We start from the raw sequence: 26,108 nt of genomic DNA on the forward strand, positions 1-26,108 counted from the left end.
AAGCCCTGGTCTCTGGAGTCATAGTCCAGTGCTCAAACCAGTATGCCACATTGGCTCTCCTGAGTTTCTACCAAGGCTGTTATTCTAACACATTTTGCTTCCGGAGTGGAAAGCGAGTACCTTTTCCACTCCAATTCCACATGCAGAATCCAATGAGAAAAGTGGCTGAATTTTAGCTGAATGCTTGCGATGGATCAGGAAAATGATTTAATTTTCTCTCCTAACGTAAGAACGAGGGTTTCCAGATGTCAGGGTGTGACTCTGAGTTTCGAGTCCACAGGGCAAGGGCAAGGAGTTGCAAAGTGAGATCTTTGCATATACTGTACAGTATATTTAAAATATAAATTGTGTATTTATTACATTGTATAGTTTGAGGCCTCTCAGGTAATGAGTTTAAGGTGTATAGGAAACATAAATGAATTTTGTGTTTAAATTTGGATCTCATAATCCAAGATATCTTACTATGTATATGCAAAAATACTAAAATCCAGAAGACCTCTGCTCCCAAGCATTTTGGAGAAGGGAGATTCATCCTGTATTTATGATTGTTCAAACTGTCCAAGAGATTGGGACAAAGACTCACCCCTTCCCTTTGTAGAAATTCTATCTTTTTCAGGCATGGCTTTAAATTTCAGAAAGATGCAAGCGACAAGCGCTCAGAATCCGAAGTCATGGAGCGAGTCCACCGAGTCTCATGCGCTCTGCTAAGGGACGAGGGGAAATTGCACAGGTACACAATCGGCTGGTAATTCCCTATTGTGAAGGTGCGTCATTTGACAGAAGGAAGTAAATATTGAAAATGGAAGATACAGTACTACATCTAGGCAGGAAAAATGAAATGCTCAGGTATAGGATGAGTGACGCCTGGTTTGAAAGAAGGACACGTGAAAAGCCATGTGTCTGTAACTAGTAAATTGCTGCTCTCATCGGTTGCCTTTCTTTGCATTTTCATTAGGGACTTGCATGCCAAGGTGGAAAAGATGGAGGATATGAAGGTGGATTCTCTTGAAAATGGAAGTGCCTTCACTAGCCCTCTGAAACTGAAAGATTTGGACAATCATTCCTTTCTTACTCCTCGGTACTCAGGGAACCCATTTCGGTCAAAAAGGCTAGGTTTGGGCCTTGAAGCTCCTGCAATGTTGGAAGCCTCAGGCCTTTCACCATATCGAAACAAGGGAGACAGAGTAAGGGCCATTCACTTGCTAGCGAGGGACCTCAGCCAACGTCTGGAGAGAGAAATGGAAAAGCTTCAGATCAAAATTAGGCCAGTGGACTTGAAGGACCAAAGATGGTCATCTGAAACTCCAGCTCTTTCTGAGATACCTCAGAAAGCTTTTGGTCTTACAGTAAACCCAAGTGCACAATGGGATCCAAGACGTTCACTAGATCTGCCAGCACAAATTCAGAAATGCAGAGAGAGAATCTTCCTTGAAGGTGGCTCAGAACTCCAGATTGCCAAGGAAAGGCTTCGGCCTTTCTTGTCGACCCCAAACACTGACCATGACATATTTAGATGGCCATCTTCGCTTGAGGAACACCAAAGCACAGTTGATACAGAAGGTATGAAGGATCCACAGCCAAGCCATCTTCTGTTATTGTCTTTCCCTGTTTTTCTTGTGATTTTTGGGGTGGAGTAGAGGGCTTATTGTTGTTGTTTTTGTGCCTTCATGTCATTCCTAATCGTAAGGCAACCCTATCATGGGGTTTTCTTGGCAAGATTTGTTCAGAGGAGGTTTGCCATTGCCTTCCCCTGAGGCTGAGAGCATTTGACTTGCCCAAAGTCACCAGGGGTTTCATGGCCGAGTTATGTTATTTCAGTGATCTCAAACCTTGGTCTTCCAGGTATTTTGGTTACAGTTCCCATAAATCCCAGCCAGCTTGATCAGAAATTCTGGGAGCTAAAGTACAAAACATTTTGAGGACCATACTTTGGGAACCAGTGTGCTACTTCATACTTCTCTTTCTTTCCAAGGTTGTGCTGTAAAGGAGGGATCCCAGAAGGAAAGAAACACCTCACCAGAAGAACCAAGAGCCAAGCTTTCCATGCCAAGCTTTCCATTATATTCAGGAAGGTAAGCCTGGGGAGGAATTGAAGAATTGGGTGCTGGGTGTAAAACCATCTTGAGTTCCAGTTCGCCTGGATACAGTCTTTTGTTTCTCTGCAACCTGGGTTTTTAGGTTCTGCAAATGGGGAGACCCAGCCACTTCCAGTGAGCACTCATTTAATCTACTACAACTGTGACATGAGCTGTTCTGCTTTTTTTGGCCAGCATCCTGTTAGTGATATACATACACACTAGGCTGACTTGAACACACCTTGGTGGTGACATAAACACCATGCGGCCTTGAATCCCCCTTGGCTGGCATTCTGTGAGCAACATGGGTGCCATATTGCTTTGAATCCTCTTGACTGGCATCCTATGAGTGACATAGACACCATGCTGCATTGAATCCCCCTTGGCTAGCATCCTTTGAGCAACATAGGCACCCTGCTGCCTTGAACTCACTTTGGCTGGGATCCTGTTAGCAACATAGCGACCATGCTGCTTTGAATTCACCTTGCCTGGCATTCTGACATATGAACCATGATGCCTTGAAGTTGCCTTGGCTGGCCTCCTGTTACTGACATACATGCATGCAAGTGCTACACATGGGTGTGTGTGTGAATTATTCATCATATGAATGGATATATTCTCTTGATAGCAGTTTAAGTGAAGCTTTTATGCACTGCAGTTATATGTTGCGTACTGTGGTTATGCATTGTGCAAAGTACAACAGCATCTAGTCTTGACGTATGTTGCACAATGTTGCTACCCTGCATGGGGATTGTGGAGTGTCAACATAGCACATCTTTGCTTGAGGATAGTTGTGCTACACTGAGTGGATGTTTGACTGCTGCCTTTGTGTGTAACAATACCATTCCATATAACAGGTTGGTGTTGTTGTGTGCCTTGAAGTAATTTCTGACTTATGGGCCTGTTACAGACTGCCAAAATAAAGCTGCTTTGGGTCTCTTTGGAGGTATGCTATTTAAATGATGCGTGCATCCTAATAATCCAGAAGCTGCACCAAAGCTGCACTCCAGTGCTTAGGAATGGAGTGTGGCTTTGGCGCGACCTCCGGACTCTTAGGATCCATGCATCATTTAAATAGCATACCTCCAAAGAGACCCGAAGCAGCTTTATTTTGGCAGTCTGTAACAGGCCATGGTGACCCTAAGGCAAACTTATCACAAAGTTTTCTTGATAAGATTTCTTGAGGTGGAGGTGGTTTGCCTTTGTCTTTGTCTGAGGCTGGAAAAATGCAACTTGCCCACGATGACCCAGTGGGTTTCCATTGCTGAGCAGGGATTCGAACCTTGGTCTCCAGAGCTGTACACTACTCTATGCTGGTTCTCATATAAAAAGTGCCGTTCAGGAATTGCCCACAAGATGGTAGTATTAATCCACGGAGATAGCACTTCTTGTCTGTTACTGGTTTTCTCCTGACTACTCAACCCTGCAGAGAAATCTCCTGCAAGATCCCCCCCCAAACACATGTATAACATCTGGATATATATTACTGTATATACTCATGTATAAGTCTAGAAATTTTTGTTGAAAAATTGGCCCCCAAAACCTGTGTCGACTTATCCACAGGTCAATGTAAGTAGTAAACCTTGCAAAAATCACCATAGAGCTATTTTAACTCTTCTTCTCTGAGTAGAGTGGCAACAGATAGGTTCATCCTAGGAGCACCCAAAAGCACCAGATCCTTTTACCCTTTCCATCATGATGCTGATTCTGGTCTTTATGAATGCTTGGGTGGGAAAATGGCAGTGGTGGCTTCCCCTCAAAAGAGTGCCAAGAGGAAATGGGCTTAGAAGGATCTGAATAAGATACTTCTGTATGAAGAGAGTAAACCTCATCCTTTACATCCTTTGTTGCATGCCCCTAAGTTTTATCCTCAACTTATCCATGCATCATATCAAAATTTGCCCTCGACATATACATGAGGTCAACTTATAACCGCATAGATACAGTATATGACATTTTAGCGTCAGTGTATATATAGGTAGATATTTTGTGCATGAGGATTTGTGGGTTTTCTTCAGAGCCTGGAACTGTGGAAAATCTTTAGGGTTATAGTCTAGAACATGAACTAAAGGATTGAAATTGCAAGAGATCCCACGTAAACATTAGGAAGAACTTCTTTACTGGAAAAGCTGTCCAGTGGTGGAATAGATTGCCTCAGAAGTTAGTGGATTCTCTGTCTTTGGAGGTCTTTAAACAGAGGTTGGGTGGCCATCTTTGAGGCATGCTTTAGTTGTGTATTCATGCATGGCAGCAGGTTGAATTAGATGATCCTCATTTGTCCCTTCTAACCTTATGATTCTATGAAAGTGGCCCACTCCGAAAATACGTTTGTGAGCTACACAGCAACTCCCATTTTGCATTATCTCCCCTGCTGAGATGCTGGTTAAGCATATGGCCATGACAGAACTGGAATGAATTGATTATCTTTCGGAGCACCTACTTAAACCCCTGCTGATCCTGTTTCTGCTATGGTTTAACAAGAGATTTAATCAATTGGATCCCGTAGATTTATTTACGTCGGTTGTTTTCACTCACGTCCCTTCACTCCTTTGCAAAGAGGAAAACTGGAAATCATGCAACAATAACTGGTGTGTGCTCCTATTTTAATTAAACAAATGAATAAGCACAATGGTGGTGCCATCAATTACTGTTTTTATACAATGCATTTCAGATGTCCCAAGTGGCTGAAACATCTCACTTTATTTCACTATAGAGCTGTACATTACACTATAGAGCTGCAAAAATTACTATAGAGCTGTACATTACAGATTACAGATTGGTGACTGAGACAGAGAGAGATGCTGATTTAAAGCTGACTAGTGGCTTGGGTGGGATTTGAACCTGGAACTCCAAGAATAGCATTGCTGAAAGTTGTAATTTGGGAGTGAAGATCTGAATTGTGGCCTGGGATGTACTTTTCTTGAGCTAACCTGGACTATTATCTGTTCAAGACATAGTAGAAGTCTTAACAATGTACAGTTTTCATTTTGCTTAACCTCCGGACTCCAAATTCAATGTGCACACATTGAATTTTGCCACATTGAAATGCTCTAAAAAAAGGTTTTTGCAACTTTTTCTGGAAGCAGGGCATAACCTTCTAGCCATAGTTTCAAAGTAACGTAATACTGTGAAGTCGAAGGCTTTTGAGGCTGGCATCCATAGTTTTTGGTGGGTTTTTCAGACTGTGTGGCTGTGCTCTAGAAGAATATTTTGCCATCATCTGTGGTTGGCACCTCCATGCCACCATTCTCTGAAGATGCCAGCCGTAGATGCAGGTGAAACGTCAGGAATAATTCTTCTAGAACATGGCCACATAGCCTGAAAAACCCACAAAAAAAGTAACATAATATTACTAATGGGAAGATATTTCCCAACTTACTTTATAGGGGCATCTTGACAGGAACATTTCAGGTTTTGTGCTATTCTGTTCTCAGTCCTAAGGTATTTATTTTTTAAGCACCAAAATGCCATGGGAGAGTAATGCAACAGAGAAAGCAACAGTCTTCTTTGGAAATGTAAGAATGAGTCAGGAGAAAATATAATGATCCAAACGCATTTGAGGAAGTAGGCACAAGTCTATGAAAGATCACGCTGCCAACTTTTACCTTTCAGATAGTCTCAAAGGTGCCGCAAGATCCCATTGCATATAATGATCAAGGGGAAGAAGCCGCTTTTTATTTTAGAAAAGGAAAACAACCCAAGTTCTGGGAATATGGAAACCAGCAAACCAGGCTTGAAAGAAATTTGAAAGCTGGAAATTTGTTTCCATATTTTTGGGAGCATTGTTTCCTTTCCTTCTGACCTTCCCATCCACATTCGCCTTCATTGAAACACACATTTCTCGGTCTCCTTTTCTTCTCCTTTCTGCTTGGGGATTTCAACACAAACAACCCTTTGGACATTTCAGACACAAAAATCCCTGCCTGTCCAGATGGGGTGGGATAGATCTTCAGATGTAATTGACAAGACTTGGGGACAAAGGCTGAAATAAGATGGATAGATTGGGGTGAGTGGCTTTTGGGCTTTGACCCGATCGATGTAATTACTCAGAAAGCAGGATCTTCTTTGTTTCCATCAACCAAGCTGGAGTTTTTCTTGGGTCCAATATCCTTTCATTCCACCTTGGGTGGGCTGGATGGTGGCACCTAAGTCTATCTGACAGTCTGTATCTCCCCCTATGAAGCTGCCCAGACCCTGAGACCCACAGGAGAGTGTCTCAGTTGCACCACCTTCAAAGGTACAGTTTGGTGGAAACACCTTTTTGGTGGTTACCCTTAGACTGTTGAATTTTCTGCCTAGGGAGGCTAGAATGGCGTTCTCCTTACTCTACCAATACAGAAAACCAATGTACAATGGGACCAAATGCACAATGGGACTGGTGTATGATGTTGAAAAATGGGATACACAACTGGAACCCATGTGCATTCGGACACTCTTGCTGGTGTCCTGTTGCATCTTTGCATGTTGCTAACAAAGTTAGCACCTCTGCTATATATAGCTAAATATGTGCAAACTTACACCGTTGTTCCTGTGTACCTTCAAGTCATTTCCAACATACTGCATCCCTAAGAATAGCAAGTAGCAAGTATATTTCCATACCACTTATCAGTGCACTCTCTAAGTGGTTTACAAAGTGTAAGCTAAGAAGAATCTATCATCGGGGTTTTCTTGGGAAGTTTCTTCAGAGTGGGTTTGCCGTTGCCATCTTCTGAGGTTGAGAGAGTGTGACTTGCCCAAGGTCACCCAGTGGATGTACATAACCGAGCTGGGATTCGAACCCTGGTCTCCAGAGCCATAGTCCGATGCTCAAACCACTCCACCATGCCGGCTCCCCATATAAATGTATAAATTACCCTTAGGAATAGAGATGCAAGAATAAGAAGTTAAAGAGTTCAGTTACAGGGAGCTGAAAGCATGAAATGAAGGGAGTGAAAAGTTATGGGGAGAGCTTGGGGGATTCTGGGAGCTAGGGGATTCTGGGAGATGTAGTCCCACAAGATGATTCCATAAACACTGGCTGAACCAAGGCAAACAGAGAAATCATACTGGAGTTCTGATTTTTGCCCTCCTTATCACCGGTTTTGTCTATAAGGGCAGGATGGCAATCCCTTCTCTCTTCCCAGACCTCCAAAGGGGCCACAACATCTGAAATCCCTCTCGATAGATGACACTCACCTACTGCGTCTTGCTGTTTCTGGGTCACTCCGTGGAAGAAAAAAAACAAGGCAAAGCTTATTAACGTGGCGGAGGGGATGTAATGAGATTTCCTCTAAGCAGATTGCTGATGCAATAAAAACATTTTCCATCTTTATTTTTTATGTTTTATTTTTTTGATCGGAGAAACATCTGCTGCGGTTTCATCTCTTTGCTTTCAGCTTCTGCTAGATTCATCAAGGTCCAGTTTTGTGTGTCTGTTTTCACGCTTTCCTCGCTAATCTGTTCAGCTAATCTTGGCTCTAGGCATTTTGCAAAAAAAGAGGAAAAGGATGATTCCTTGGTACCAAATGAGCTGCTTTTAGTTCAAATCTGACCTCCACGTGGTCCAGAAACAAGTCCACCAGTGAGGTCAGGTTGCCAGGATTTTTGTGTTGCTTTTGAGTCGGCTCTGACTTACAGCGACCCTATGGGGCCCTTTCACACTGTACAGAATTGTAGCACTATTATTCCACCGTCACAATGCTGTCCTATGGAATACTGAGGTTTGCAATTTGTTGTTGCTGTGCACCTTTAAGTCATCCTTTTTTTTTCAAAGATCAAGCACAGGTATAAACCTCCTCCGAAACAAATAGCTGTGTCGTTGATAATGAAGTTTGTGAGAAAAAAGGGATGGGTCTGATGAAAAGTTACATTGCAGAGGGAATCGCATAATGAGTTCACATGTCTTCTTCTTCATTTCAGGATCCCTCTTGGGTTATCGGCCAGTTCTCTGGACGATATCCAAGTGGCTCCGCATCACAACATGGAGGTAGAAAAAGACATCACCAAGAAGCATCCTGGTAAGCTGGACCTTGGGAATAGGCCTGACTTACATCCTATGGATATTGTACAGATAAAGTAGGAAGGAGCACAGTTGTGTGCTTAAAGTCATTAGGGGAAAAGCAGAGTATAAATATTGGCAGGCTTAGGACTGCCATCTTCGTAAATGGTATTATGTGTGTGCAAAATTCAATGGAGCAGTTTTGCAATATCCCTATTCCAGTAGTGGCTGCCGTGCCATTATAACATACTGGTGTCTGCTGTACAATGGTAGCCAGTGAAGTGTTTGATGCACACCAGCCCTATGTGCAATGAGCATTGATGCACATCAAGGTGTCCCCATGAAATGCATCAGGACACCAGCTAGGAAGTGTTTGAGCATGACAGGAGCATCCAGTGTCCATCAGAAGAGCCTGGTGCACATCACTTGCCTGGATGTGCATCTTCAGTATTCACTAAAAGGGGTCTGTTGCATTTCTGCAGTGCAACTACCGATTCCTAAAGTTCCAAAACATAGACTACGGGTACATCTACACTGTAGAAATAGTGCTTTTTGATACCACTTTAAGTGCTGAAGATCCAGCTTATGGAATTTGTAGTTTTACAAGATCTGGAGCCTTCCCAGACAAAGGGTTTTGGTGCCTCACAAAACTACAAATCACAAGATTCTATAGGATGGAGCCATGGCAGTTAAAGAAGGGTCAAATTGCATTATTTCTACAGCATAGATGCACCCTGTGACACAAAATCTCAGTTGCAATAAATAAACCTTAAAATCAGGGGCGGCTGAAGACTTCTGCTTCAGATCCCTAAATGGGTTCAACACTACCTTTAAAGTTTGGATTAAAACCCAGAAGGGCTCCTCCATCCCACTAGGCATGGATCCAAGCTAGGAAAGCTAGTTGCAGCCCCCAATGCAGACAGGAAAGAAATGGTTAAGCAAGAGACAAAAGCCGGAGAAAAGCAATTGCCTTTGTGTCTCTTGAGCAGACAGCAGATGGAACTTGGTTCAAAGGAAACCGGGAAAAACAAATCAGGTAATCTTATCTGAAAGACAGCAATTGCAACACACTCTGTGTGCATCCTCAGAACAAACCAACAAAGCAGGGCTAGTTTGGCCTTTTTCCAAAGCCTTCCCAAACATGTTTCCAGGGGCTATATCTAATGAGAGAAGAGGAAGCAGGGCTGCATCTGCACTGCAGAAACAATGAAGGTTGACATCGCTTTAACCACCATGGCTCAATGCTCTTTGCCTTTCAGGACTTTATGCCACGAGGCCAAAAAGCAGAATTTGAGCAGAATAAAAGTTGCCTGGGACTTATCACATGACATTGCATGTGTCCTGATGCTACCTTGCATTGCATTTGTTGCTAAAGAGCACCTTTTCATTGATGGGCAAAACCCATCAATAGACTTTCAGTCTCGCTGCTGTTCCATTACAGCCTTTGTGCGATAGGTGCCTTCCGCTGCAGTTCCACTTCTTAAGCAGCCAAGTGGTGTGAGTGGGCATGATTCTGTTCCTCTCCTCCTCCTTCCTTTTGCCACAATCCTGAATCTGATTGCTATGTACATATTCACACAACGGCTGGCTTTAGGAGGCAGTCGGCCATGGCCATGGTCACTCCTGCCCACCTTTCCTCCAAGGCAGTGCAGATCACAGGACCATGAATAACCAAAGTGCTATTGTAGGAGAAAGTGTGATACGAAATGATGCCAAACCAGTATGCTTCCATTCTAAAACTGGCACAATTCTGGTGGGAGAGCAGGCTGGTGTGATAAAACCCTCAATCTCTATAATCCTTTATTTTATTTAGATGGTTATTTTTGGCCACCAGAGGGTACTATTAGTCCATCTGTTAGTGCAAAGTGAGAAAGAATATGTAAAGGATACCTGTACGCACACACAAACATCTCTCGCCTTTCCCTTATTCCTATGGCCTTTAACATACAAATGAATATGTCCTCAAGAGAGAGAGACCTAATTTATTCCACATCTATTCCCATAGTTGCTATATTTCATCATTTCTGGGAGAAATATTCAAGAATTTATTTTACTGTTCATTTCTTAAGCTTCTTGTCAGTTTATCCATTTCCAGTAAGTCCATTAACATCAATGACCATTTGTCAGTTGTTGGAACATCTTGTTTCCATTTCTGGGCATAAACAGTCCTTGCCGCTGATAACATACAAAATAAAATTTTACCAATTTTTTCCCCAAAGTTCACATCTAACATATTTAACAAAAATACTTCTGGTTTAAATTCCAAATTTCCTTTTATAACTTCCTTGTTTCGTAATGTATTTGTGCCCAAAATGTCCTTGCTTTTTCACATGTCCACATGTAAAAGAGCGATCCTTTTTCCTTAGAGCCTTTCCAACATTTATGCTACAGCTACCATAGATCTTTCACAATTTGTCAGGCGTTAAATACCACCTAAAGTAAATCTTACAATAATTTTCTAAGTTAAAGGGTATTTTCTGACCACTGACCACTGACCACTGAGAGGTGGGCATCCAACATCTACTTAACCATCTTCAGAGAAGGAAAGTCAACCACCTTCCAGGAGAGTCTGTTCCATTACAGTTAAGAATTTCTTCTGAATGTGTAGCTAGACTCTCTTTTCTTGTCTTTTGAACACATTGGTTCAAGGCCTGCCATCTGGAGCTGCAGAAAACAAGCTTGAGCCATCTTCCACCTGATGGTCCTCTCAGATATTTGAAGATGGCTATCGCATTACATTTCGTAGGGTATCAAAATGACCCTCGTACAAAGGAGTGCTGTGTGTTTGGCATCAAGCGTGTTCCACTCAAACAACCAGTGCCAAAAACATAAGGCGGAATAAAAGTGGAACAGAAACGCAGGGAGAATGTCTTCCCTTGAAAGCTTCCAAAAGTGGCCAATTCATCTTTCAAATGGGTTCTGTTTAACTGCTAAAGGCAGGTCAGTATTAAACACACAAACAACCATAATTTTCCAGAATGGAAGCTGGCATAATGTATTTTGTGCATTTTGGTTGATCCAGGAGATAAAATTTGAATTCCATTAGCAATGCAAAAAGGTACTTTTTCTGAGATCCGAGATATTGAACAACACAGATATTTCTTTCCTTTGTGAAGTCAGAGCCTCTTTTGTAGGTCTTCTCTCTTTCTACTGGCTTCCACCTTTTCTAGCATCATAATTTTCAAATGATTCTTTTCTCCATGCCAACCTTTCCAATAGCTATCATGTCACTTCCCAATCTTCTCTTATTGCTATGTCACCTCTCAGTCTTCTCTTGTCCAACCTAAACATCCCTAGCCATTTCAGTTGTCTTTCATAAGGATTGCTTTCCAGATCTTTGAACGTCTTGGTCGCTCTTCTCTGGACACATACCAGCTTGTTGATGCCCTTCATGAACTGATATGTGTGTTGTGTGCCTTCAAGTTATTTCTGACTTATGGCGAGCCTAAAGCAAACCTATCATGGAGTTTTCTTGGCAAGATTTGTTCAGAGGAGGTTTGCTATTTATAGATGCCCCGATATAGGATCATAGCCTGTCTCTCTCTACTATGGGAGTATGTGTATAGGATTGCTGGGTTTCCCCCCTATTTATGTCCTTTTCCCAGGGCAAAAATCTGTTGTCACTTATTCATTTCAAGATGCAGCCTCTGTCTTTGGAACAATTGCTGACACCGGCGAAAAAGAAATGAATGACGCTTTCTCTCCAAAGAAAGCACGGACCTGCCTGAGACAGCTTGAGGAATAAAAAGAGAAAGAGCGATACGGCTCTCTTTCTCTTGCTTTAATGATGGATTTTGTTGAGTTTCACATAAACCATGCAGGTGCAGCATTTTATATGGATCAGCACTTGGGAGCAATTGGAAGACAAGCGATTTGAACAATGCAATCCACTTCAGGGCGGGGAGACGCAATGCTGTGTGTGTGATGCGCGAGTCAGATCTTATGAAAATACAGTACCACAGAATTAGGTTGTCTAGCTTTCACAGCCATGCATGGAAATTGGAAATACAATAGCATGGATAATATTGACATATGGTGGTATAGTGGTTTGAGCGTTGGACTACGACTCTGGAGATCAGGGTTTGATTCCCCACTTGAGCATAAAACCCCTTTGGGTGACCCTGGGCAAGTTGCATTCTCTCAGCCTCAAAGGATGGCAATAGCAAAACCCCACTGAAGAAACTTGCCAAGGAAATCCTATGGGAGGTTCTCCTTCATAGTCATCACAAGTCAAAAATGACTTGGAGGCACACAATAACAACACATTCAATAATATATATTTACCCTTGAGGTGTAAACATATATCCATCTGTAAGTATCTAGAGAGACCCAGCAAATCCACCGTGTGCTGGAGAGTTCATTTGGAGTGAGCCAAAAATTGGTTTGGAAAATCTGAAGATTTGAGAGAGAGATCCATTGTTGTTGTTTGCCTTCAAGTCGTTTCTAACTTATGGCAACCCTAAGGAGAACCTATCACAGGTGTTTCTTGGCACGTTTCTTCAGACGGGGTTTGTCATTGCCATCCTCTGAGGCTGAGAGAGTGTGACTTGCCTAAGGTGACCCAGTGAGTTTACATGGCCGAACCAGATTCACATCCTAGTATCTAGAGCCATAGTCCATTGCTTTAACCGTCTCATGTCTCAAACGACTATGCCACACTGGCTCTTACCAAACTACAAATCGGAGCATTCTGTAGGATAGAGTCATGGCAGTTAAAGTGGTATCAAACTGATTTATTTCTGCAGGGTGGCTACCAGACTCCCTGTCTGTCCACAGCCTTACTCAAGTCTTGCAAGCTTGTGTGGGGACTTTGTATAAAATATGCTTTTGAAAAAGTGACGTTCCAAACATTGCACTGAAGTGGGATGCAGTTGCTGTCTGGACAGCTTCTGTGGCTAATTGGTGTGAAATAGGTGCAGCATCAGGCAGCAAGAAATCTTAAACAAGGTTCATTTTGGGACTCACTTGTACAGGAGGTTTTCCTATGGAAATGCCCTTGGCAGGAGGTAAGCGAGAAAAGATGCCATCTCAATGAAATGCTTTTTTCCTCTAGGGCTTCAACTGGGACATTGTGCCAACATCTTACATCAGGATCAGACTCACAATCAAACATCCGCTGCAGAGGAAGAGACCGGTGACAAAAGTGAGCCAGTGGATTCCACCAGCCAGGTACAGGCGATTCCTCCTCTCTTCCCATGTTTCAGATCTGGCCTTTACCTTTTATTAATGTAATGTAATTTTTTGTATGGGGTTGGCAAATAGAAAACTGGAGGCAGTTCCTGACCCTTGAACTGTTGTGTAGGAGAAGGAATTTCCAAAGACGTCGCTTGCCACTCAACAAGGTAACAAGCAAAACCAGTTGAAATTCCCTCTTCTACACAGCTACTAAAGGTATGGGAGGTCTCTCCAGTTTTCACTCTGGCAACCCTATATATATGACAAGATTGATGTTGCCAAGTGAAATAAGGAACAAAGCTCCTGCGCCTTCCAATGGTGGTATAGAAGAAAGAATTGCAGCAGGTATTGTTTGTTATGATGGACAAGAATGAATAACTGAACCATTTTTTTCTCCCCAGTGTATATAACTCTTCAAAAACTGAGCAGTTTTTGAAGACTACTGTATATATTCATGTATAAATCTAGAAATTTTGGTCAAAATTTGACCCCAAAAACCAGAGTTGACTTATCTATGGCTCAATGTTAGTACTGTACTTTAACTCTTATTTTAAAAAGGTTTTCACAGGTTTTCTTGGCAAGGTTGTTGAGAAGAGAGTATGACTTGAGGCTGAGAGAGTATGGCTGGGAATCAAGTCCTAATGTCCAGAGTCGAAATCCAATGCTCAGACCGTTACACCATGCAATAATCTATCTACCTGTTGATGATTTTTCATTTAGAAAAAGCCACCTGAAAGAAACTTTTCACCCATCCCTATATGATTCTACTTTCAGTGGAGTGAGTTGAGCCAGTTCTATGGTTGCTCCAGCACCTTTCGCCGCTTTGGCTTGACAATGGTGGAGCAGCACCTGCGGGAAGAAGAGCTGAGAGCCCGACACCAGAGTGCCCTCCTCAGGTTGAGGGAAAAGGCCCTCCATGAGAAAGCCAGGGCAGAACTAGCCTGGTTGGAACATGAGAAGAGGTGAGGAAGGGTTTGGACCTTTGGTTGGTCTACAGTAGGATGGATCAGATGTCCTCCTTCATGAAATGTATCTACTTTGCCACCTGTCCTTGCTGCAAATAGGAGGATAGGTTGGGTCCTTCTAAAGTTCTTTTTTCTTGGGAGCAGCAGCGGACAAGACTCGCACCCAGCATTCAGAGCATGTTTGTTCCTTGGGGGCAAAAGGGCAGCATACATTAGGCGATGGGCTGCTTGAGGACAAGTTGTCATTTAGATAGATACAGCTTGCCTGCATTGTTTGGGCTCTTCTTAGAGGCCTGGTTACAGTCATGATGACTCCCTGCACTTCAAGACTGACCACTATCCATTGGTCTGATTTCTGTCCCTTATTTTCAGTTGTCAAGACAGTTTGCAGGATTCAAGTGCAGCATCAGCCACAGCTGAGAAGCAGTCTGCTCTGCTCACCAGACTCAAACAGGAACAGGTAATGGAAAGATGAGAAGCGGAACAGTAGTTGGGAGCGATGTCATTTTCTTCCATGGTGGAAGAAAACAAAAGAAAACAACAACAGTGAAAAACCACAAGCTTATTCCATCTTCTATGTGACACACCATCTGATGTTTCAAGATGAATGTCATATCCCCTCTCAATCTTCTGTCCTCCAAGCGAAACATACCCAGCTCCCTAAACTGTTCACCCTCCTTTCCTAACTTGTTACAGGGAAGTGCATCAATTGTAATGTGTTCCATCCAAACTCTGATCCAGATCTTCTCATGGCTTCCTTTCCTATGCTTCTTTGCAGGCAGAGATCCATCACCTGCAAAACATCTGCAGGGCTGCTCACCAGGAGAGAAAACTCCTCTTGAAGCAACAGAAAGACCTTTTGCTTGTGCAGCAGACAACCTCACAGCTGTGGAAACAGCTGCATGAGCAATTGGAAAAGTCACTCCAGCAGGTGCATGGCACCCAGAAAGAAAGCACAAAGTCTCCCCTCCATATCTCCTCTATTGCAACAGGTTTTGAAAGCTCAAGGGACAGAAGCCGCTCTAACCCACAACAGGGTGTGGATACAAACAAGTAAGGAATGTGTTAGCAAAGCTCTCCTTTTCTACTAGCTAGTCCCTGTGTGGTTCCAACATGGTGGTTGTCATGAAAAGGTTATATGAAGCAACAATCCGCTGTACAGCCTTATACGAGAGTTACATGCAAACTGTAGAAAGCCTCTTTTTCAGGGGTAGAATTCAGAGCCATTGCTATGTTAGTCTGGAATACCATAAGCAAAGGGATCTTTTTGCACTTTTGAGACTAACTGAACAAAAGAAATTGTAGCATAAGCTTTTGTAGACTTCATCTACTTCCTCAAATGCATGGAGTGAACTGATGCTCAGGAAGGACCTTTATAACCAGACAGCATGAATAGCCATGAAAATGCAAAACCTGTGGGTATGGTGGTGAGGTGACAGGTTCAGCTTTAACCTAAGTATGCAAAGGGATCTTTTTGCACCTTTGAGACTCACTGAGTGAAAGAAATTGTAGCAAAAGCTTTTGTAGATTAGGTCTACTTCCGCCCAAGCTTGACCTTTGTAATCAGGCTGTATGAACAGCAATAGAAATGCAAAACTTGTGGGCCTTGAGTGACGATGTCAGGAGGAAAGATGTGCCTCTGGCCAGGGTGGGTGGGTGACCAAATGAATGGTGGAGCAAGTTTTGGCAGGGAACCATAAAAGAGGTATGATAAACTGGCTAAGAGCATTCTCATGAGGCTGGCATGTTAAAAATGGCATCCTGGCACACTACACATATTATAACACTGCTTAACACCCCAGCCTCACCAAGATGCTCATAGCCAGAGAAGAGAAGAGTGACATGATAAACATCTTTAACTATCTGAATGGCTGTTGTGTGAAAAATGGAGCTGGATTGTTTTCTGATACTCCAAATTCAAATGACAAGAAAAGAGATTCTATCTAAATATTAGGAAGAACTTATTTACTCTAAGAGCTGGTCAACACTGGAACAAACTGCCGTGGAGAGTTGTGGACTCTTCATCTTTGGAGGTTGGGTGGGCATATTTCAGGAATGTATTCCTGCATGACAGGGGGTTAGTCTAGATGTTCCTTCCACCTCTGGGTGCATCTACACTGTAGAAATAATGCAGTTTGACACCACTTTAACTGCCATGGCTCCATCTTGTAGAATCCTGGGATTCATAGTTTGGTGGGCCCCCAGCACTCTTTGGCAGAGAAGGCTAAAGACCTTGTAAGATGATGAACCCCAGGATTCCATAGGATGGAACTACAACACTTAAAGTGGTCTCAAATTGCATTATTTCTACAGTGTAGATATACCTTCTAAGAATCTATGGTTCCTCTACGGAAGCATTTGGACATTTTTATCCATCGTGCAATGTCTACATTCATTTCAAAGTTCCAGACATTGTGTTGTGCATGCAGTGCCATTATGCATGGATGCACACTGATCCATGCACAAGAATGTCCATGCTCATGCGTTGTGTATGCAGTTCCATATCTTGCATCTTGGTTTAGCTGCTCCACATGTCAAAACTTATGCTACACAACCCCATTGTAGGCTCTTGGAGATGCTCTGAAGATGGCGGAAGGCAAAACCTCATGCCACAATATTTGCATCATTGCTGTTTAGTTCATCCTTCTAATAAGTTTGAGTTCTGAGTGATTAACTGCAGCCTCCTGGGATCTGGAACAGACTTGTCCGAAGTGCTGTGTGATGCATTAAAAAACAAATCCCTCCCCCTTTCTCTATACAGTATATTTAAAATGAAGACCGAGCTTTCGACAACAGAATTTGTCAGGGGCTTCTGTGGCAGCTGCGGCTACCTTTCTTGAGGGCCAATTGATTATCCCTTTCCATGCCAATCCGCAAAGGGATAAATCGTGGCTCAGAGTGGCTGTTTAGGCTCTTTTCTTCCTCCGAGCGGTAATTACTTTGAGCACAATCACCATAATGTCAATGGGACAATTCACTGAGCTGTTGTGAGTAGAGACTCTTGAAAAATCCATCGCTCTGCAAGTGGACAGTGGGGAGGGGGGGAGACTTTGGCAACTATCCGCTGAATGTCTCCCTCTCTCACAACTCTTAGACTTTCAGTGAGTGATGGCTACTCTCATATCAGCAGAGTGGAAATCTGCTCCTGGTTTTGGAGAGCCTTAACGGAGCTACCTATGGTGCTGAAACTAGTTTGGAGGTAGAGTTCAGCAACTGGATAACTCCTTTAGAATCACAGAGTTGGAAGAGACCCCAAGGGCCATCCAACTCCCTGCTAGACAAGAACACATAATCAAAGCACAAGTTCTTTTCTCCATCTAAGGCCAGGGTGGTAGCACCTGGAATGGAGGGAGGACCTTTCATCTGCTTCTGGACCAGGCATGGTGGAATTGTGTCTCCTTTTCTCTCCCTCTGAGGTCAGAGTAATGGAAGGAGGGCCTTTCTTCTGGCTCTGGGCTAGGCATTCTTTCCCTCCAAGACAATGGTGATGGAAATTGGCTCTGGGCTAGTCATAGGGAAAGCTGTCCCTGCCTTTTATTCTTTCCCTCTGAGGCCAGGGCAATGGAAGTCGGAATGGAAGAATGCTGTGAACTATTGTACCATTTCATGTAAAAAATCTAATATCCCCACATACAGTATTATACAATGTCCCCAGATACAGTATTATACAGTATTATACATTACCTGTACTCTATCGTTTTGATAGAAAGGGCAAAGTGACATCACATTTCACAAGTAAACTAACAGTGCAGATGAGCATTGCAAGCTGTTTTTAAAAATGAAATGATGTCCCTACAGGTTTCCAGAAGAGCAATGCACCCTTTTTTCTGACCATAAGAAAGTCAATGGGAAATCAAGGGCCCCCAATACAGTCCTGGGCCACACTTCACCCTCTTGCTGGTTTTAAGGGTTGCTTTTCACTACCATTGCTCTGCTCATCTGTCTTCCTCCCATCTGCCTCTGGAGCATTAGATCAGTAATAATAATAATAATAATAATAATAATAATAATAATAATAATAATTTATATCCCGCCTCTCTGTGCAACACAATCAGGACGGCTTACACGTTAAAATACACAACCCCGTATCACAACGTTAAGGTTTTGTCACTCTCAGAAGCTGCAGGCATGATCCATCCTGACCGTTCTGGAAATGTGCCACGAATTCTCTAACCTCCCCCTCCCCACCAGCAACTTCTAACATTGTCAGTTCCCATTGAGAAGCGTGCTGGGTGAGTTTGAGGCCAAGTGTGTTTGGCTAATGGAAGCACTCTCAAATAAATCTTTGCATGAAACTGATCTATAATTCATGTTGCTATTGATTATAGGTCACCGGCGCCTTTAAAAAGGATTGCTGGCTTCACTTTCGTTCCTTTTGACAGAGAGGCTTGTTGGCAGATGCAGAACGGTAGATGTTCTTAATCTTCTCGTGCCCGTTGCAGGCTTTGTCTTACAGATGCTTAACCAAGTGGCTTCATGTGGATGGGCTTTTCTGGTGAAGATCTAGAATGGCCATTCATTATATTGCCTGCTCCGTCTTTGTTGAAGGATCCAGTTTGGAAAGTACACTCAGCCGGCCACATTTATGGCTTTGACTTGTACAGATTTGATCATTCATGGGTTTGAGTAATATGTTCTCTTTAGAACTCTCTAGGCCTCCAGTTGTGGTGCTGCCAGAAGTGGACCATAAAGTTGCACTGGAGGACCTAGAAAGTCCTACAGAATACACTTCTCTAGGCTTTTGTAGGTCCTCCAGCCAGCTCTCAGTGGATATTGAGAACAGAGTTGCACTGGAAGACCTAGAGATTACTAGAGAGGTGTTCTCCTGGATAAAAAAATAGTGGGTTTTTTTATTTGCAGTTTTTCCACTTTCATCAGGTGAATGTTAAGTGCCTCTAACCTCACCAAGGGGCTGAACAGACCACCCATAAGCGACGGCCTGCAGCAGCCCTTTGCCGGATCAGGGCCATGGCAACTACATGCCACAGCCCCGATCTGGCCTTCCGTGGCACAAAAGGGAGCCACAAAATGGCGCGGCTGTTCAGTGCTCCTTTGGCACTGCATCATCTGGACGCAGTGCCAGATGAGCGCCATGACACTGCCCGCCATGTGGTCAGGTGTACAGTGTGATGACAATGTCAGGGCAGTGTCAGGACATGTGTCGTGTGGGCACCACGCCCCCATTCTGCCCCCAGGCCAATGTTTATCACCGGTCAGTCGAGGCCCTAAATGCGGAGGGCCTACTGTAATGTATTTATCACTGGAGCTCTCCCTGTTGCTAAACCTAATATAGGGATGTGGAACAGCTCACCGGATGACTCCTTCGAAGTCTGGAAGTAATGTCCAACAACAACAAAGGGCAAAATGTTATTGAAAACTAGGATAGAAAGCAACTTCTAAAAACCAGTTTTAGCAGCTAGTTCAAGGCTGCCTCTCCTTGAAAGGAAGATCCACAGCTGAGGGGTTATTTCAACAAGTTTCAGTCTAAAGAGACTTTCCTAAATGCAAGACTTTCCCACCGGAATACATTCAGCAAAACTAATGTTGTGTGCTCCCCCCAGTTTATTCACTGCCTTTGATACAGCTGACCATTCTGTCTTTTTCTTTCATTTGACTCCTGTTACTTATGTTATACTAACCCAGTATTTCATCTTCTCTCTTTCCTCCTAATTGCAATTTCATTTATTCCCATCGCACACAATGGAACGTGGTGACAGCAGAACAATTAAGAAATTAGCTGTAACACACACACACACACACACACACAACCTTTGCAAATGATTCTCTGAATTATGTTTCTTTGCAGCCTCCATACAGAAAGTGGGGAAGTGTTGTCCCAAGCGGTTAAAGAGTTAGAAGAATTCCCCAAAGAGAAGCAACAGCCCAGGGATCAAGAAGCTGAGACCAAGGATATTATTACAGCCAAGGATTCCCATTTCTCCAGAGAACAACCCATAGGCTCAGCCATAACCAGCAGAGGATGCAAGGGGAGTGGAGGTAACTATGATAGGGACAAGGTAACCATGATTATGGGAATATGGGAGAAGGTGGAAGAGAACATTTCCCAAAAGCAGATGGGGAGAAACTCAAGTCCTAGAGCCAAATCCGGCACTCTTTGGGTACCAATTCGACCCTGCTTCCCCACTTCCAATTCCCCATCGGTCAAAGATGGCTGCATCTGCACTGCAAAAATAATGCAGTTTGACACTGCTTTAACTGCCATGGCTCCATAGTATAGAATCCTGGAATGTGTCGTTTGTTGTGGCACCTGAGCTCTCTAACAGAGAAGGAGAAATATCTCACAAAACTACAAATCCCAGAATTCCATAGCATTGAGTGGACATTAAAGCGGTGTCAAACTGCTTCATTTCTGCAGTGCAGATGCAGACCCTGGTTTTCCAGACCTAGTCTAGATCAACACGCAAACCACTATAGCACGCTGGCTGTCTTGAAATGGAGCTAGTTTTGTTTTTAAACTGTACTTTTTAAATTTTGTAAGCTGCTCTGAGTCCCAGTTTTGGGAAAAGGATGGGATAATAATAATAATAATAATAATAATAATAATAATAATAATAATTTATTTTTATCCCGCCTCTCCGCAGGTATCGAGATGGCTTACATTGCTAAAAACACATAATATATAATAACATAACACAATAACATAAAAATAACCCCCCAGGGCCATCTAATTTTTGTTTCTGAGCCCTGCAAATTTCCAGACCTCTTCTTGGGTACCTTTCTCTTTTGAACGTCTGCCTTTCTGAAATGGTCCTCGAGGAGGGAATAAATTAGATCAGCGGCCGTTACATCCAATTTGCTTCTGCGGTTCCACTCGCACTTTAATACAGGCCGAAAGAGCAAACATTCTCTTCAATTATTATTACGAAGGTGTCTTGACTAACATCCTGGTGGCATAAATCACGGGAGAGCCATGGCATCGGGGAGCCTTCCAAGGTTTACCATGGAATACAATTACGTGGGCTTTCCAGAACAAAATCATAACTTATCCTGATTGTGCTATTAAAAATGTGCTTTCTTCTGGGGTCTTTCTGACATAATTTAAGAGATCACATTCTTTAAGGAAGAAAAAAAAAGTCACATCTATCAGCTGGAGATGGCCCCAGACAGGGAATGATTTTAGTTTCTTGGTTTCATCCTAAGTTCATATTTCTTCCTCCTTCTCACTCAGCTTATAAGAAGCACATCCAGGCCTTATATATGAGACATCTGTATAATTTATATAGTCTTGTGGGCACCTCATCTGTGCAAATTATAAATGTTTATGTCAGCGGTTATAATTCTGAGTAACTGCTCTCATTCATACCATTTTAACCTAATGAAATATCATTTATGCCATAAAAAACCAACCCTGACCCAGACTGTATCTCGGTCGATAACACTGCTGGCTAATAGAAACAATAGTACTAATGAATAACATGTCCCAAAAGCCCCAGGCCATACAGTATGTACATAATCTTTATCTTTATCTTCAACAGTCTTTAAAAAGAAGCTGTGCAAATTTCTATAAATGCCTTTTAAATGATGCATGCGTCCTAAGAGTCCGGAAGTTACACCAAATCTGTGCTCCAGTCCTTAGGACTGGATTGTGGCTTTGGCATGGCTTCCGGACTCTTAGGACGCATGCAACATTTAAACAGCATACCAACAATGACCCAAAGCAGCTTTATTTTGGCCTGTCTGTATGGGGCCATAGTTTCTCTTTCTGAAGCTCCTTTCCTTTTGGCACATGCAAAATAAACAGAAATGAAACAGATATCTTTAAATCTAAAGATAACCAAACAGTAAAACTGAACACAAAGGGATCTTGCAGCAGCACCTTTGAGACTAAATGAAAGACAGAACTTGGTGGCATAAGCTTTTGTAGACTTGAGCCTACTTCCTCAGATGAAGATGAAACTACACCTAAATTCTCCCACTTTGGGAGAAAGGTGGCATATGCATGACATAAATAAATAAATAACATCCAAAATTCTCTTGCTTTCTAGATAATTTCGTGAGCCAAAAGAAGGAAGAGCAAGATACTGGTTCAATAAAGTATTCCAAAGAAGTCCCTTTTGGTAGTTCCATGAACGAGGGACCACAGTGTTTGGTTTCAACGATCTCTCCCGCTACATTATATAGTTTCTCTCCCTTCATGGAGAACTCCCAGTCGGATGCTGAATTTCATAAGGCTCGTGCCATCTTAATCAATATTTCTGGAAGTTCTCTTTCATCCTTAGAAGAAGCTGAGGATGCCCAAGACACCGACGTTAGCCTGCCTGAAGAATTTATCTTCCAGGATGAGCTTCAGGATGATCGCTATGGTGGGGTGTTTCATGATACTCTAACTGTACCACAAATAGCAATAGACACATCATTATCATCTGGCAAGAGAGGCCACACTCAAATGTCTGAAGATCATTCAGATCGGGATGACCTGCCAGCTACATACAGCCAGGGAAAGACCCTGGAAGGTACGTCAGCCAGTGAAAGAAAAGATAGATCTGATTCAATGATATTATCAACTGATGGAAGCCCAAGTCCCAAGTCCCTTTCGAAAGGAGGATCCCACTCTGGTCAGAAAAACACAACGACCATTGGAAGGGATGCAACCTCTTTGAAAGATTCAGAGCCAAGGGCAGAGACTATGGACAAGATGGCTTTTCAAGGAGATGCTGAGCCAGTAGCTGTTTTATCATGCAGCGGGATATGTTTCGACAGTCCTAAGGATCAGAAAAAGCAAGGGCTGACAGAGGCCAGTAGCACCACTGAAGGAGATGGTAATGATGAGAACCCATCTTGTTCCAAAGCTAAGGATGAATCCATGACACTTGAACCCAAATCCTGCTTGGAGGATGCAGATTCTCTCAATGATGGTTCAGAACTTCTAACAGGTGAGATGCAATTGTTTCCGTCACAAAATTCCTCCAAACCTCTCTTAGTTTTAGACAGCGGAAGTGGTTGTGTGGAGCATTCAGTTGGAGAAGGCCAATCCTTGGATGAAGTTCCTACCGCCCAACTTCTCAAAGTGTCCATGAGTGATGATGAGATCGGCGTTGGCTCATTACGCCCCCAAAGTATAGAAGAAACAGTAAATGGAAATCAAAATGGTTCTACAATGGATAGTCAAAGCACAAAGGAATCTGGAATGGCAACACACCATTCAAGCTCACCCAAAGCTGGGGAGTTCTTCTCACCTAAGAACCAAGATGATACAGCACTCTCCAGCAATGGACATTTACCTGGAGTAGAGGATGAGATATTGTCTCCTGTGGATGAAGTGTTGTCTTATGAAAGCTCTGATCTACTGTCCTCCACCAACAAAGACGTCTCCTTCCAAAGTGAAGATCTTCCTGCCCCACCTGAAGACTTGAGTGAAAAAGGTTCTAATTTCAGCCTGCAAGACTTTCCATCCCCACCTGAACAATTTGTCTTCCCTGAGACTGGAGAGCTTCAGTATGCCACGGAGGAAGACGCATCCATAAAAACAAACGACTTGCCTTCCTTATCGGATGATCTCAGGTCGGAGTAGATTTCCCATTGCTACCTCTAGCATTACCAAATGTGTCTTCCTTGCCTTTGGGGCAAGGAAAACCATATAGGAGGAAAGAAGGTCTTCATACAAAGTATGCTTCATTCTGGCAATTTGATGTGTCCAGTTTGTATTTGCACCAGGTTGTATCAAGCAAAGCATCGGTTGCCTTGAGAAGCAACAAAGGTGCCATTGTCCAAAAAACAGATTGACAATGGCTTCTGCTAAGCCTTTCTTATCATTTGATGTTGAAGCAGAGACCACCTAGAATCTTAACATTGAGGGATGCACCACTTCTAATGGTGGTATATAGCATGGTTGTGTGCGGTTTGAGCGTTGAACTACAACTCTGGAGACCTGGTTTCCATGAAACCCACTCTCTCAACCTCAGGGCAATGCAATGGCATACCTCCTCTGAAGAAACCTTGCCAGGAAAACCCCATGATAGTTTCACCTTAGGGCTGCCATGTCGGAAACAGCATGAAGACACACGCCGACAAAAACAACTTGTCCTGTTAGAAGATGGTAATCATGGCAGACCTATGGAGAAGAACTCAATGCTCAAATATTATTAGTGTTGTGGCATGTTTGTGCCCCAAACCCAGGAAAAAATGAACAATGCACCAAGAAAAACCAAATCTCAGTAGATACCAAAGAACCACATGTTTAAATCATGGAAGGGATTTTTAAAAATATAAACAAATTGCACTAATTTCTTAGCTTTTATGAAGGTAATCACAGATTAAATATATATATTTGGATCACTGTGATAGCAATGAAGTAGCCTAGAGAAACCTCTAATGACTTTTCAATATATAATCCATAGATCCCCTTTCCTTCACATTTAATGAACTGGAAGAAGAGACTTTGCATAGAGTAGGTTGCAAAATAAGGGGGATATAAGGTGTTGTTTTGTATGATGAAGGGCTTTCTCCTGTGAAATTTGTGAATGAAAAAGTTAGTTCATCTGATTCTCAATCAACACATTGCTTTTAATTTGAATACGTGTTGAAATAACAGCAACGGTTCTGCGATTAAATAAAACAAACCAGGCTTACATGATATAAGAGCACATTTTTAGGACCGTACTGATGTAACATATTGTTCAATGTCAGTTCCATTTCTTTTTTATTCAGCATTTTAAAAAATAACACAATAACAGAAATGAGATTACTGAATCCTGACTACATGCAACAGGTTTTAATTCAAGATGCCATGTCAGTTTGGTAAACCGAAATGAAACGCTGAACAAATGCATAGACTAGGCATTGGCATTTTTGTATTTCCAAATGAAGGTTATGCTCTGGCTAGAGCATCTTATGTAGATCTTGGTCAAAGCAGGACATTCAATAAAGGTTGATTGTACCAGAAAAAATTGCACAGTTTCATGAATGACTGTCAGCTTGAAACATTGGAATGGATATCTTGTGGAAAAGGGAATATTCTTCGTTTTTGCTGCTCCGGAGACTGTTTTCTCTTTTTCCCAAACTAATTTTAACTACCTTTGTTGGAGGCTTTTTTAAAACAAAGCTTGGAAAAGGTCAACATTAGGGATGCTTTAGTTGGGGATTTCCCATATTGGTGTGGGTTGATCGAAATGTTCGAGAATCCCTTCCGGTGATAGCATTCTTTTGTCATATGATATGATCATTGATGTTTAGATCCCCTTGATGTGACCTATTCTCCCAGTAGATCCCACCATAAGTTACCATGCATACATGGAAGATAGTAACCACTCATTAACTCTGCTAAATGCAAGGAAAATCATGCACATCTCTGAGCTTTTTAGCTGTGTTATGTTGTTTACCATGGAATCCTAATATCCAGAGGCAGCTGTGTCGGCCACATAGCAAAGTACAGTGCCATCCAAAACCCACAAGGCAGTGATACTTTTATAGGGCCAACTCCAGTAGCCATGTCGGCCACATAGCACAGTACAGTGCCATCCAAAATCCACAAGACCATGATACTTTTATTGGGCCAGTCAAAATGCACATTATACGTGTCGCAAGCTCTTAATGCAAAGCATTTGGTCTCTTCCTAACAAAGGGGTTTGCGGACTCACAAAGGATTTAAGACAAGCTCACTCTCAAAGGCATTAGCTTTTTATCTTGCAAACGGGATTTAAAGTTGGCTTTCTGGGCTGGATCTCCCAGCATCCACATGGCCAGAAAGAGAAGGAGCCCACTTGCATGAACACCGCTTCCATACCATCTGAACTAAGGACGGTAACTACAACATCTTGACCCAAAAATGCAGGGCTAGGACTAACATTGTCAGTTCTTTTCTTTCCTGTGAAGTCGAAGGCTTTTGTGGCCGGCGTCCATAGTTTTTTGTGGGTTTTTCGGGCAATGTGGCCATGTTCTGGAAGAGTTTATTCCTGA

General features: G+C 42.7%; 1 protein-coding gene across 1 annotated transcript; it reads left to right on the top strand.

The window, feature by feature from the left end:
• The first annotated feature begins 962 nt into the window (after window positions 1-962).
• On the top strand, window positions 963-25,084 carry CCDC187 (coiled-coil domain containing 187). The gene is made up of 9 exons (XM_042478724.1): window positions 963-1,560; window positions 1,973-2,072; window positions 7,974-8,071; window positions 13,106-13,221; window positions 14,002-14,189; window positions 14,565-14,652; window positions 14,971-15,245; window positions 19,999-20,189; window positions 22,199-25,084. The coding sequence occupies exons 1-9, from the start codon at window positions 981-983 to the stop codon at window positions 23,722-23,724; spliced, it is 3,162 nt and encodes a 1,053-aa protein (XP_042334658.1). The 5' UTR covers window positions 963-980; the 3' UTR covers window positions 23,725-25,084.
• The last annotated feature ends 1,024 nt before the right edge of the window (window positions 25,085-26,108 follow it).

The sequence above is a fragment of the Sceloporus undulatus genome, chromosome 7, assembly GCF_019175285.1.
Source record: "Sceloporus undulatus isolate JIND9_A2432 ecotype Alabama chromosome 7, SceUnd_v1.1, whole genome shotgun sequence".
Classification (NCBI taxonomy): Eukaryota; Metazoa; Chordata; class Lepidosauria; order Squamata; family Phrynosomatidae; genus Sceloporus; species Sceloporus undulatus.

Excerpts from the sequence above, each read along its gene's own strand:
- CCDC187 (XM_042478724.1), top strand. The coding sequence starts at position 981 with ATGGAGGATATGAAGGTGGATTCTCTTGAAAATGGAAGTGCCTTCACT. Across the intron at positions 1,561-1,972 it reads AAGCACAGTTGATACAGAAG|GTTGTGCTGTAAAGGAGGGA; the intron begins GTATGAAGGATC and ends TTTCTTTCCAAG. Across the intron at positions 14,190-14,564 it reads TGGTTGGAACATGAGAAGAG|TTGTCAAGACAGTTTGCAGG; the intron begins GTGAGGAAGGGT and ends CCTTATTTTCAG.